The sequence below is a fragment of the Globicephala melas genome, chromosome 11 (genome assembly GCF_963455315.2).
Source record: "Globicephala melas chromosome 11, mGloMel1.2, whole genome shotgun sequence".
NCBI classification, from domain to species: Eukaryota; Metazoa; Chordata; class Mammalia; order Artiodactyla; family Delphinidae; genus Globicephala; species Globicephala melas.
Window position 1 is genome coordinate 27547217 of NC_083324.2, and position 14628 is coordinate 27561844.

At 43.3% G+C, this 14628-nt stretch overlaps 1 protein-coding gene across 5 annotated transcripts in view; it reads right to left on the minus strand.

Annotated features, from left to right (window-relative positions):
* Nucleotides 1-14628, minus strand: part of PTPRG (protein tyrosine phosphatase receptor type G) — a 733896-nt gene that overhangs the window by 145717 nt on the left and 573551 nt on the right. For all 5 annotated transcript variants that reach the window (XM_030867610.2, XM_030867608.2, XM_060307591.1 and 2 more), the window contains exon 7: nucleotides 6307-6464. In XM_030867610.2, the coding sequence (XP_030723470.1) occupies nucleotides 6307-6464 (158 nt within the window). The remainder of the gene's footprint in view (nucleotides 1-6306; nucleotides 6465-14628) is intronic.

Consider the following 14628-nt stretch of genomic DNA (forward strand, 5'->3'; position numbering starts at 1 on the left):
CCCTGCTTGGGGAGCTGTAATTGCATTTTAACTGGTGCTGTTTCAAGAACAGTTTTAACCTTGAATTGCAAATGTGTTGGCTGGAAGTGTATATAAATCATTTCAACTTAGTTTTTATTGTAAAAATATTACAGAGAATAATTAGTTTTTAATCTGTCAGTTTGAATCAAAGAAAAGTTGAAATCTACTCATGCCGTTTGTGTGTAGCAAGAGCTCTGGTCCATAAGATGTGGGGAGGGGACCATCATGGCTGAAGGGGGCAATGAGAGAATATCAAAAGTAATATAATTACGAACCGTTAAAAGGCTGATGTGCACAATATTTGATAGGATGGATACAGAATGGCAATTAAACAAAACCAGAGTCCATTATATGAATAATAATAAACTCCAGGGTAAACATTACGGACTGTAACGTCACACCTAAGGTCATGGACATGAGTTTTGTCATACATTTGAGACGTGATGGGTCAGGCCTTGTTTGTGGTATCTCTTGAACACTTCCTGTGGTGCCAGGCACTAGTCTAAGCATTCTACACACATGCCGTCATTTAATCTCTATAATGACTCCATAAAGTAGGTATTGTTATCATTTCCATTTTACAGATGAAAACTGAGACAGAGTAGCAGAGTAGTTGAGTAATCTGCATGAAGAAGTAGCCAAGAATGAAACAACTTGGCTCCATATGGAACATGGTCTTAATTCAAAAGAGTTGCTCTACTCTTTACGACAGAGACAACAATGGTTAAAAAAAAGTCATGCACCTTAAAGATACCCATACAAAATATATTAGAATACATGAATTCAGCAAAGTACTAGGATACAAGATTAATATACAGAAATCTGTGGCATTTCTTTACACTAACAATGAAATACCAGAAAGAGAAAGAAAAAAGAATCTCTTTCAAAACTGCATCAAGGGCTTCCTTGGTGGCACAGTGGTTGAGAGTCCGCCTGCCAATGCAGGGGACACGGGTTCGTGCCCCGGTCCGGGAAGATCCCACATGCCACGGAGCAGCTGGGCCCGTGAGCCATGGCCATTGAGCCTGCGCGTCTGGAACCTGTGCTCCGCAACAGGAGAGGCCACAACGGTGAGAGGCCCACATACCGTAAAAAAAAAAAAAAAAAAAAAAAAAAAGCCTGCATCAAAATAACATAAAATACCTAGGAATAAACCTAACCAAGGAGGTGAAAGACCTATATGCTGAGAACTATAAGACACTGAGAAAGGAAAGTGAAGATGATCCAAAGAAATGAAAAGATATCCCATGCTCTTCGACTGGAAGAAGTAATGTTGTTAAAATGGCCATATTACCCAAGCAATCTACAGATTTAATGTCATCCCTATCAAATTATCCATGACATTTTTCATAGAACTAGAACAAATAATCCTAAAATTTACATGGAACTACACAAGAACATGAATTGCCAAAGCAATCCTGAGGAAAAAGAGCAAAGCTGGAGGCATAACCCTCCCAGACCTCAGACAATACTACAAAGCTACAGTAATCACAACAGTGTGGTAGTGGCACAAAAACAGATGTATGGATCAATGGAACAGAACAGAGAGACCAGAAATAAACCCACACGCCTATGGTCAATTAATCTACAACCAAGGCAGCAAAAATATACAATGGGGAAAAGACAGTCTCTTTTGCAAGTGGTGTTGGGAAAGCTGGTCAGCTGCATGTAAATCAATGAAGTTAAAACACACCCTCACACCATACACAAAAACAAACTCAAAATGGTTTAAAGACCTAAATATAAGACATGACACCATAAAACTCCTGGAAGGTAAAACAGGCAAAGCATTTTCAGACATAAATTGTAGCAATGTTTTCTTAGATCAGTTTCCCAAGGCAAAAGCAATAAAAGCAAAAATAAACAAATGGAACCAAATCAAACTAAAAAGTTTTTGCACAGCAAAGGAAGCCATCAACAAAACAAAAAGACAACCTACGGAATGGTAGAAAATGTCTGCAGTCGATGCACCTGACAACAGGTTAATTTCCAAAATATACAAACAGCTCATACAACTCAATATCAAAAAAACAAGCAACCCAATCAAAAAATGGGCAGGGGCTTCCCTGGTGGCGCAGTGGTTGAGAGTCCGCCTGCCGATGCCTGGGACACGGGTTCGTGCCCCGGTCGGGGAAGATCCCACATGCCGCGGAGCGGCTGGTCCCGTGAGCCATGGCCGCTGAGCCTGCGCGTCCGGAGCCTGTGCTCCGCAACGGGAGAGGCCACAACAGTGAGAGGCCCGCGTACCGCAAAAAAAAAAAAAAAAAAAAAAATGGGCAGAAGACCTAAATAGACATTTCTCCAATGAAGACATACAGATAGCCAACAGGCACATGAAAAGATGCCCAACATCGCTAATTATTAGAGAAATGAAAATTAAAACCACAATGAGGTATCACCTCACACTGGTCAGAATGGCTATCATCAAAAAGTCTACAAATAACAAATGCTGGAGAGGGTGTGGAGAAAAAGCAACCCTTCTACACTGTTGGTGGGAATGTAAATCGGTGCAGCCGCTATGAAAAAGAGTATGGAGGTTCCTTAAAAAGCTAAAAATAGAGCTACTATATGATCCAGCAATCCCAGTCCTGGGAAAAGACAAAAACTGTAATTTGAAAAGATACACGTACCCCAGTGTTCAGAGTAGCACTATTTACAATAACCAAGACTTGGAAGCAAACCAAATGCCCATCAATAGATGACAGGTTTAAGAAGATGCACCACACACACACACACACACACACACACACACACACAGAGATCATCCCTGACTGATCATGAATGCAAGGCAGGCAACTGTCTCAATGTGCTACTTGTGCTCCTTTGACCTCCTACAGCAGGACCGGGGGTGCCGCCATTTTGTTTGGCTGACAAAATCATGGCATGATTCTTGCCTGATATTTATGGTCAACGTTTTATTGGAGCCACACAAGCCATGCTGTCTGCTGACCAACCAAGCCAATGGCATGGTGTGATTCCATGAGCAACACCGTATTCAGATCTCGATCATCACAGAAGCCGGAGTCAGCGCTCACTAGCTGCGGGGCTGGTTTGAAAGCCCAAGGAGGCCCACAAAAGAGGGAAAATACGGAGCTGCTCATATTTACGCAGGAAGACTTTAAAGAAATCCACATCACACTGGTCAACAGTTCGCGCTCAGCACTGCATTTTAGGGTGAACCTGCTCTCCTTTTCACTGCTGACAGGTACCCACACTGTGTAAGAGAAGAGAAGAACCTTTGGAGAAAAAGAAGGACGAAGGACTAGGAATGTTTTCTTTCTCACAGAAGCAGACATGGAATTGTGTCTGCTTGGCTTCTCTGAATTGGCCGTTTTCCCTTCTGCAATGAACATTCTGTGCTAACTTCAGAGAGCATGTTGGCAGGGTCGGGGTGGGAAGGTCTGAACCGATAATACTTGGGTGGCTGATGCCTTCCTGTCTGAGGACTGACACAGCTGTGACCTCCACTCAGCTCACCAGCAAGGAACCGGTTTGGCCACATGAAAATGAGCTGTTTCCGTCCCTTTGGGAGACAGAAAAGGATACATGAAGCTGTGCCTGATACAAGTAAAGCATTATCTAAGGTGGTTTAGAGTAAAGAAACTGGGGAGCCACTATGGTTAATTTATTTCTTCACTATTTTCTAGAAACAGTAGTACCTACAGAGAGGTCATACTTTGGAAGTCGTGGAGAAAAACTCTTTCCATTATTTCTCTCTGAGTGTATGGGTGGCAGAGTAGAAGCATAAAAAGATGTTAACAAAGCACTTTCGACTATATCCAGTTCCCAAATGTCAAAACGCCTCTAACTGACAAATACTTGACAAGATATCCAAGCCTAAAAATCTGCCTTTTGTTTAGGCCACTAAACTGCAATAAAACCCAGTATGTGTTAAATGGTTCTCTTCCCTCCCCCAGCCCCAACTAAACAATTACCTCTCTATGCCTCCCCTTCACAGGGCCTCCTAAAAAAAAAAAAAAAAAAAAAGCCAAACTTGAATTTTTTAACCTCATTATCTCAAGCCTTTATAGCTTTGAGGAGAAAAGCATTCATCTTAATCGACAAAAAGGTTCCCTTTTCAAAGTCCTGCCCCCGCCCCCTCCCCGAACCTTGAGGATATAAATATTTGGGCTGCAATTTTCTTTTATTTTAATAAAACAAGGCTGGCTTCACCATTAGGAAGCAAACTTGTTTCATATTTCTTTACCTCCTTAAGGCCAGCAGATCCTGTTCTGCAGCCATATTGCTAGTCCTTCTTTTTTCATCCCAATGGAATTAAAAGGAAACAAAGCTCAAGGTAAAATGTCTGCCAGCTGCAGGGAGGCCAAATGAATCAGTTTCCCCTGGTCCCACACTACCTACCTTTGTTGGTGGGCTCTCTCTCCTGCACAGAGCTCCTTCTAGACAACCTGCTCCACTTACCGCCCCCAGAGTGGCAACACCAATGTGTCAGGACGTGGCCAGCACCTCTGCTGATTTATTAAAAAATGGACAACTGACCCAAGGCCAGCCAGTGTGCTGTTGGCTGATGTCTATTCGGATCTATCTTCCTGAACGCTTGACTCCAGACCCAGACTACCGTCAGTTGGTAGCTGGCCCTTGAGTTGAAAGGTTAACTGGTACTAGAGTAACCATATTGGGCTCCAATCCCCTCCAAAGAAAACCACACTCAAACTGGGAGAGGGAAGGAACCAGAAGTTTGCAAGAGTACAGAATCGCAAAGCCGTGGTAGAAACTCCAAGAAGTGAGAGCGGCGCCTAAGAGGCAGAAAGTAAAGTTTGTGCCTCACTTACTAGTTGCAATCCTGGTCATGATGACTTCATCTCAGGATGACCCTACTATGGTTTCTTTCACATATTCCCCCTACTGAAGCTACTTTAAGAGGGTTTCTGTCTCTGACACCCCGAACAGCCCTGGCCAGGACATCATCCAATCCTATTTCCCCCACTCCCTTTTCTATATTCTCTGCCCTTGTCAGGAAACTCTTTGGTCTATTCCCCAAGCCAGCCAGGTTCATAATCTTGTTGCCTGTGTCCTCTTCAGTTATATTACTGACATTTACCACATAACTTCAAAACTTCCACTTTCCCTCTACATCAGCCTTACCCCTAGCTGTCCAATGCTGGGGAGGCATTTCCACGGATGGCTCTGATAGGAATGTTCCATTTTTTAGACAGTCTGGGTCAATGGCTCAAATCCACTTCCTTACAAATCCTACCCGTTGTTCTTGGCTCTGTTTTCTGAAATTATGGAGCAGAAATCTACTCTTCTTCTACCTCCGTGCAGGCTGCATTTTTGATGACTGACATATCCTATTTCCCCTTCCATCTATGATTCCTCGTGAGGTGATGTCAAAGCCCTTCATCCCCTGGTGGATCCTCTTCCTCTGACATTGCCCCTGACCTCATCCCCATTTCACCAAATTCTTACCCACAGTTACGTGCTCAGCCTAAACCCACCTCCCTATGACATCTGCCAGGCCACACTCAGAGAGAAGCAGCTCTATGTAGGGGTTGGCAGCATGGGTTTGGAATCAGACAAACCCGGGCTTGGTTTCTGGCTTCAATCTTCATTGACCATGAATCTTTGGGCATGTTACGCAATCTGTCCCTGCCACGATGTTCTTATGTGTCCCGTCTTTGTGCAACATACCCAATTCGCGATGTTGTTTTGCAACTAAGTCAATGAGATGTAAGATGCTTATCACACAGAAAGAGCTCAATCAATGGTATTTTTTCTTTCATTTCTTCAGGCATACAAATTTCTCTCTTCTGGACTTAGGGGAGGTTTAGCAGCTCCAAGCATGATCTTTGGGATCAGACACCATGGCTGGGTCATGGTTGTGTGACCTTGCGCAAGTCACTACACTTCTGCTGTCTCTCCTCTGTAACACAGGGATACAAATAGCACCTACCTCATGGGACTGTTGTTCATGAAGATTAAGTGAGTTAACACATATAAAGAGCTGAAAAGAGTTCCTGGCATACAGTCATCACAGAGGGTAGCTACTATCTCCTCAAGATCGAATACTTACAAGATACCTGATTTCATGCCTGCAGTTCTCCTCAGCTAGTTAATTTGTGGCTCAGCAACCAAGTTTTATATTTTACAATTCTTGGGTGCAAAAACATGTTTCTTGGAAAAAATGAAAAGAATCAATGAGAAGCAAAGGATGCCAAAAAAGAAAAAAAAAAATCCTTACCCTGATATAGTCTAGCAATGTTAGATAGTTAAGTCAACTCAAAACAAGTAAAAACAGAAGCCCTTTGGGGGCCAAATAGCTACCTGATGATAAGAGATGGGGACAGGCGTCCGGAAGACTATCCACTCCACAATTTCACTACACGGTGGGGTAGTCAAAGAACCTGTGTACCGGTAATAGCTGCTCAGGGATGCAGGCAGGAGGTCCCGGAGGACGAAAGGATCCAGAAAGGTCTCCTTCTCTGTTTGGGGGAAGAGGGAAAAGAAAAGCACAGTGGTAAGTCGTTCTATGCTGCAGACACACAGTCAAAACCCTTGGCATGCGGGTGCCACATCACAAGTCTTGTGTTTATTTACATCCCGGGAAGCATTTGGTGGTGGGAGAGCCATGGAAAACAAAGCAGCATTTCCCGGGGTGTGTGTGCTCCGAGACATCCTACCGCACTGCATTTCATGAAAAATGGGTTCCAGGGTAAACAGCACTGGGCAACACTTCAGGCCCTCCCTCTTCCCCCAGGAAACAGACGAAACACTGGCAGAGTCAAGTCACTAAATGCTGCAGAAAAGAAAGAGACTTGGTTTTGTTTAACTTGCCCCTTTCCAATATATATTTTTTCAGTTTTCATAATACGTTTTATTTAATCCTTCTTTTTTTTTTTTTTTTTTGGCGGTGCCACATGGCATGTGGGATCTTAGTTCCCCCACCAGGGATCGAACCCACGCCCCCTGCATTGGAAGCATGAAGTCTTAACCACTGGACCACCAGAGAAGTCCCCATTATATTTTAAATATTATTTCAACATGTAATCAAAATGAAAATCATTAACGAGAGATTTTATATATTAATATCTATTCCGTACTAAGTCTTTTTTAACGTTGATTTTAATTTTTAAACATTTTTTATTGAAATATAGTTGATTTACAATGTTCTGTTAGTTTTAGGTGTACAGCAAAGTGATTCAGTTATACCCCAACTTGTTTCATCACAGACCCCTTCTCCGTCTAATCCTTATGAACTAATAATCAGGCAAACGAACTTTGGGACTCCCATGAGAGATTAAGTAGGAAAAGAAAACTGTAAGCCAATGGTAAAGTGCAATTCCAAAGCTGGTTACATTTCATTATGGTTTCACCCAAGGCTTATTCAGATCAAGGCACGGCCCTGAACTTGCAAAATGATGGCCCTGAAAATAGGCTTCTTTTTACAAAAGTGGAGTGGTCTTCCCTTAAGTAGAAGAAATGACATTTAAGCTGGGACCCAACAATGATATCTCACAATAACTCTACGAGGAAAACAAGTTAGAGAAGAGGTTAGTTCCTACATAGCAAAGCTGGGATATGAACCCTTGCACCTTGACACCAGAGCTTGCACAATTCTGACTCAGACTGAAGAAGCTAAAGTAAACTAGGTGAATATTGAACTGTGGGGGCAAAAGACGAAAAGAAGAGCATTTCAAGCTGTGAGAACAGTATGTGCAAAGGTCCTGAGGCACGAATCAGCAGTGCAACAGACTTTAGGCACTATACTATAACACTTTCAGTCAGACCCAGAAGATCATCCAGCTTCTTTCACAAATCAGAGAGGGTTTTAGTCTCTACCTGGGTCTTCAAACGTCTAGCCCTGCATTTAAGTCTGGAATGCCCACCTCATTCCTGTTGGGGATGTAATAAGGCTATTACGGTCCTGCTAATGGCTTGCCTTAGCTCCCCTATGGCCTCCTCCATGTGCCCCTGGACATTTCTCGGGGACCTCAAGGCTCCAGGTTACTTCATGGACACTCCTGTGACTTCCAGGAATATTATTCCCAGCCTCACGCCTCCTCCCTCCTTTTCCTTCATACAGAACAAGCAGTATACGTATTTGGGCAAACGTGTATCCTTAGACGCAAAAGGTCTATGTAACTGGGGGTTAAGGCAAAAACCCAGCAGAAATCAACTATATCAGAATAATGGGGCTTCCCTGGTGGCACAGTGGTTGAGAGTCCGCCTGCCAATGCAGGGGATACGGGTTTGTGCCCCGGTCTGGGAGGATCCCACATGCCGCGGAGCGGCTAGGCCCGTGAGCCATGGCCGCTGAGCCTGCGCGTCCGGAGCCTGTGCTCCGCAACGGCAGAGGCGACAACAGTGAGAGGCCCGCGTACCGCAAAAAAAAAGAAAGAAAGAAAGAAAGAAAAAAGAATAATGAAAATGGCCATTTCCTTTTGGTAGAGATTTGTTGAACAAAACTTAATATTTATTTAGCTTTTACTATATGTCAGGCACTCTTCTGAGAACTCATCTGTTGCAAACATTTAAACAGCACTTACTGTATGTGCCAGGTACTGTTCTAAGAGCTTTACAAAGATTGATTTATTTAATACTTAAAATAGTCCCATGAAGTATTACCATCCCCAATTTACAGAGCTGGAACGTACAACAATGTAGTTGACTTTGGAATTCAGGCTTTCATGATTCTTAAGCCATCACCACACCCTTTCACTTTACAACCCTATGGAGTAAGTACTTTTAATGCTCCAATTTTCCAGATGTGGAACTTAAGGCCCAGAGAGGGTAAATCACTAAGCCCAAGGTCACCAGTGAACAGTAAAGTGGCCGCAGTTATTCACAAGGCTCAGAAACCTTACCTGAGTCTCACAAAGGTTTTCAGTTCATTTTTTAAAGGGAAAAATTAAGTATTAATTAATACATGCACCATAGGGTTCTATAATCAGAATGACAAAAGCAGTTTCTACGGGACAAAAGGCTGGAAAGGAAAGACTCACCCCTCTGCCGCTGGCAAATCTGGGCTTTAATTTAACCTGGTTACCAGTAGCCTAAGGATGGGGGAAATCTCTGTAAGCGTGCCTGGCCGAGAGGAGGAACCGTTTTGGCCTTTGCTTGCTGCACTTCCTGGGCTGTGCAAATAGTCAACAAGAGGCCCCAGGCAACAGAAGGTGCACAGGCCCTGGCATCATGAACCACAAAATCGCCACCTTCATTTCTCCATCACGCGGCAGGTGAACCCGGCGTCACCCCGCAGCACACTAACCTGCTTTAGGATCAAGGGCTCCAGGTTGAAGGACCGGAAAACCTTTAGAGTCTTCCCCTCGGGGCCTGACCCAATATTAGGGTTGCAGTTAAGCATGCTGTATGCAGACAGGTAGTGACAGGACAACCCCTGTAAGCCCGAGGCACCAGAGCCCCCATCTAAAGCACCCACTCAAGGAAGAGGCTGTGGCTTTATAGAAAAAGATAAATGAGAAACACCTGCCCCACCGATCTGAAGTGGGTGGATTTCAAAAGGGAACACGTTTCAGCTGGAACAGGACCCGTAAGTGCTTGTATGGGCTCTTGAATTCAGCAAGGACTGATGGAAACTGCAGGTGTGACCACTGCTACAAATGCAGAAGGGTTTCTCTGTCCTGGATCAACCCAAGGGCTTCAGATGCAGGTTCTGATTTAATTGCTTAGAAGGTGTAATCAGATCAGTGGCGGGGTGGGTAGAGCTGGTGAGGGGGACAGAAAAGGGAGGGGCTTCACTACTTGCTGATTCCACCACCATCACTGCCATTGGATCTCAGGATTCTGAGACCTGAAAGGGCCTTAGACCACCCTAGGTCAGTGGCTTCGGGAACCAAAGAACCCTTTCTTCAAACCAAATCTTACACAGGAGCCAGGCAACTCAAACAGCCAAAGTGCAGCCATCGGGGCTGAAGCTGAGCTGGGAACCCAGGGACACTTTGAAAACCACCTATTTAGTCCAATTCTTTTTTTTTTTTTTTGCGGTACGTGGGCCTCTCACTGTTGTGGCCTCTCCCGTTGCGGAGCACAGGCTCCGGACGCGCAGGTTCAGCGGCCATGGCTCACGGGCCCAGCCGCTCTGCGGCATGTGGGATCTTCCCGGACCGGGGCACGAACCCGTGTCCCCCGAATCGGCAGGCGGACTCTCAACCACTGTGTCACCAGGGAAGCCCTAGTCCAATTCTTTAATTTTACAGCTAGGGAAATGGGAGACCAGAGAGAAGTAATGGACCCAAGGTCAAAAACTTAGGGAGAAAACAGAGACTGGGATGGGATTCTTTCTTCAAAGACACCACTTAGGATCTGAAACAGTAAGCCTGGGAGCAGGAAATATCACGTAACGCTGAAGACCTCATCAACACCTCATTTCTCCATCCCTTACAGGGACTGGTGAAACGAGCAGATTCTCAGCCTGCTGGGTTCAAATCCCAACTCCTCCACCTGTGAGCTGTATGACCTTAGTTACTATACCTTCCTAGGCTGTTGCGAAGATTAAATAAATCAGCATAAGAAAGGGGTTCAGAAAGAGCCTGGAACAGAGTAAGCATCTCATCAATGATAGATATGATTCTCATTCTAATTCTTATTACTTGTTTTATTACCACTAGTATTATTATTACTCTAAGCTACCAAGACCTAGCCATGTATATCTCACATAGCCATGCACTTCCTTGAATGGTCGTGCATGTGTTTTTTTTTTTAACTGCACTACTAATGCCTCAAAGGCACAGCATGTCTGACACAGTCTCCATCAATCTGAGCACTGCAGGTTAGTTTTCTTTGTCAAAGCTCTAGCATGACCTTCGGAATCAACAGATATTCAACAGCTGTGTGACCTTAGGGAAGAAAATCTTAACCTCTCTCAGCTACTTCCCTTACCTGTAAAATGGGAATACCAAGATTATTTACCCCTCAGGGATGCTGTGACAATTAATCAAGCTAATAAATGTGGGGGGCTTTAGCACAGTGCCTTGTGAGCCCTGATTTATTAAGGCAAGCACTTGGTCCATTGTGATCTCTGGTCCATTATAAGCCCTCACTTATCAAGGCAAGCACTGGGCTGAGAGCCAGCCAGCTTATTTTGTGTTTTAAGCCAGGGACTAGCAAATGTTTTCTGTAAAGTGCCAGGTAGGAAATATTTTAGGTTCTGCAGGGCCAAGAGGCAAAATCGAAGTTGTTACATAGGTACTTATATAAGAAACACACTTCTACAACCTTATTAACAATGTTCAAAACGCTAATAACTGAGGCCAATTTAAAAAGTATACATCTACTAATGAGAAGAAAGGAATTCTTTTGGGCGGGGAAAGGAGGGAAGAACATTTCGCTTAATTAGGGTTCGCATGTGAAAACCATTCTTAGCTCAGGAGCCATACAAAAACAGTCAGTGGAATGGCTTTGGCCATCGGGCCATATTGTGCCCTCCTGGTTGCAAGCCAAGTATAGGAGGGTGGGGGGCAAGTGTTAGAAAGTCATCTTGAGAGCCACAGCAACAACTGGGGGTGGGGCATGCCACATGTGCAGGGGTCCCCATCACTAATGGTAATTTATTTTATGAACCTACGTTACAGAATGAACTCCTGAGCTGTTTTCTTTCTCCCTTGACTTTTCTAAGTTCAACTTGAACATTGATTTTTGCTGATCTTTCTAAAAATTCCATGTCCTGCTCAGTCCCATAGGAGTGCTCCACTGGCAAATGGGGTGCTCATAATATTTAATTGTTATAAGTAACTTTGGAAATGGTACCCCTGTGTTTCTGGCACTGCCCACAAAGTTCACAGAAGCCACAAGGCACTCAACTGGCTGGACCCAAGACTGGGTGTTCCTGAGTACCACCACTGGGAGGAAGGAAGAAGGTACTTTTCAGCTAAAAACTTAAACTCTGCCACTAAGAAAATCTTAATAAATGTACATGTTATAAAGCGGAGGGACTGCTAGAGCCGGGTCCCTGGAGTTGAATCCTAACTGGTCTACTTAAAGCTCTGACCTAAGACAAGTTACTTAACCTCTCTGTCACTGTTTCCTCATCTGTAAAATGGGATTATAATAATGACCTCATCTGGAGGTTTATCGTATCAGGAGAGTATTACATGAATTAACAGTAGTTAAGGGCTTAGGAGAGTGTCTAGCATAGAATAAGCACAGATAAATACTTGTTAAATGAATCCTATTATAAAAGGGCAGTTGACTCCAAAGCCATCCAGATCAGAGCACTCTGCCTCCAACTTTTCTTCTAATTAGTAATTTGAATTCGAAACATTCCTATCCCAGACAGTTAACTAGTTGAGAAGAATATTTGAGATACTCTACTTATCCTACAATCCATTCCATTATACCATAATAAGCAAGTACTGTGCATTACTAGTTAAAAGAACTGAAAAGGAATGAATCTCATATTCCACTTTCAACTATCCCAGTGCTGTATGCAGACAATATTATATTTTAATAATTAATTGTTCATCAAAGAAAAAGATGAGAAACAGGGATGCGAAATTCGAAGTTATTCAAATTGCAAAAATTATGAATAATGTATGACTTTTATATTAAATACACACTATATTAAGTAGTCTACATTTCACCCAACTCTTTCATTTTCAAGCATTCTGAACGACAATATGAATAATCAGTTAGGGGAGGTTTATTTAGAAAAAGAAATACCTTATTTGAATGCAAACAGAGTATATCAGGAGATGATTAAATTTTTCTTATCAATTAGAAAATTCTGTATGAGGGCTTTAAAGTCATGGTCAGCCATTAAACCCAGAGCGGCCCAGTTATCCTTGCAGTTTCCTTTCAACATTAAATTATATCCGGCTCGATTTTGTTCAATTTCTTATTTCTGATAGCAGTGCTAGGAGGCAATCTTTAATTAAAGAAAATTTGAAAGATTCAAACATGCATAATTGGATTAAAAATGTGATCATTAAAACATTAGATGATAATCATCTGATTGACTGCATTTTTCAGTGTGTTAATAACCTAATATTTTCAATGCTTTGGTTATATAGGAAAAAAGAAAGCCTTTATAAAACATGATGATCAACAGAGATGAAAACTGTACAGTAATCGAGAAATATGGAATTATACTGAAAATATTCACACACACCCAAATGAACAAAGTATTTCATTGGAAAGCATATGGACAGAATGTGATAGTCTCTAGGGGAAGAACACCAGTCCTATCCCCAAAACCAGGAATCAACCAATTTTAGGGAAGTATATAAAATGAACTAACAACAGAAAGCCCAAGTTTCAGTGTTTAGCCCAATGATTGGTTTCTTCAGGGTTTCCCAAAATTTTTATAAGGAAAAGTTATTAATTTTTCCTTAAAATCGCCTTCTGCTTCATATTGGGGAAGGTAGGGAGAGTGACAGTGGAAAAAAACTGGGGATTAGGTCATGCTAAATGGGAGAAGATTCATGACTGTGCTGCTCAAATTCAATGTGTATTCAAATCACCTGGGAAGCCTGTTAAACTCTAGATTCTGAGCCAGTAGGTTTGGGATGGGGACTGAGATTCTGCATTTTAAATAATGCTGATCACACCTGAGAAGCCAGTTTCTATGAGGACTGTGTCAGTGGGCTCCTCCCTGTTCTACAGCCTCATCCACTGCTACTTTCTGGCCCTTAGGTTGAGCCATACTGACCTCTTGGCTGGTCCATGATCACACTACCCCAGGGCCTTTGCACTGGCTCTTCACGCTGCCTGGAACATTTTTTTTCACTGCTCTATGCATGGCTGGTTGCAGACCAAATGCCTTTCAGCTGCTAACAACTTACTCATATTTGAATGACAAATTTCTCAATGAGGTCTCCCCTGACCACTGTTTTGAAAAGGTGTCAAAGGGCAGGCTCGTTGAGAGGGAAGCATTTGATTGAAAAACCTGAAGATGGAAGCAAGCCAGGTGGCTACCTGGGGAGAACATTCCAGGCACAGAGAAATGCCCCTGCAAAGGGATTCTGCCCGGTGTGTGGCTGGAGCGAAGTGGAGCAAAAGGGAAAGTGGAAGAAAAGTTCAAGTGCCCCAAATTTGACAGCTCTAGGAGGAAAACATCAGCTGCTGGTTAAGGATAATCTGGAATTTGGCTAAAAATTGTGAAGAGGCCAAAACACTAGACATAGAGTCAGCAGCTCTGGGTTAAGCCTGGACTAGGCACGATGGGCTGGGAGGGGCCACGGGTCTGACAAGCTGGTGACAGAAGGGCCTGCCCAACAGCATCAGGAAGTGGGAGGTCGGGATGGAAAGCAAGAGCCTGAAGGCCAGAATCCAGGGACTTAAGGAGCTTGGCATCTAGAAGCCACCAGGGAGTAAGAGAGCATTACACTATAATTAAGATGGTGGAAGAGGGAGTCAAGGAACTAATTTTCTGACCTAAATATAAGAAATAAAACTTGCTCTATCTGATTGGATGTTGATTGTCATTCACATCATCTCTCTCATCAATAAGGAGGATGAAACGGCAAAGACAGGGCAATGAAGTGGGGCTGGACCGTTTTCAAGGTGTAGCTGTCTGCAAGACTTCATGGCAGATGATTTTAAGGAAAAAGCACCACACTGAAGTTACAACAAGGGGATCCTGGGGAAGTCACCCAAAAGAGTTTCAAAGGACGCTAGTTCTATTTCATT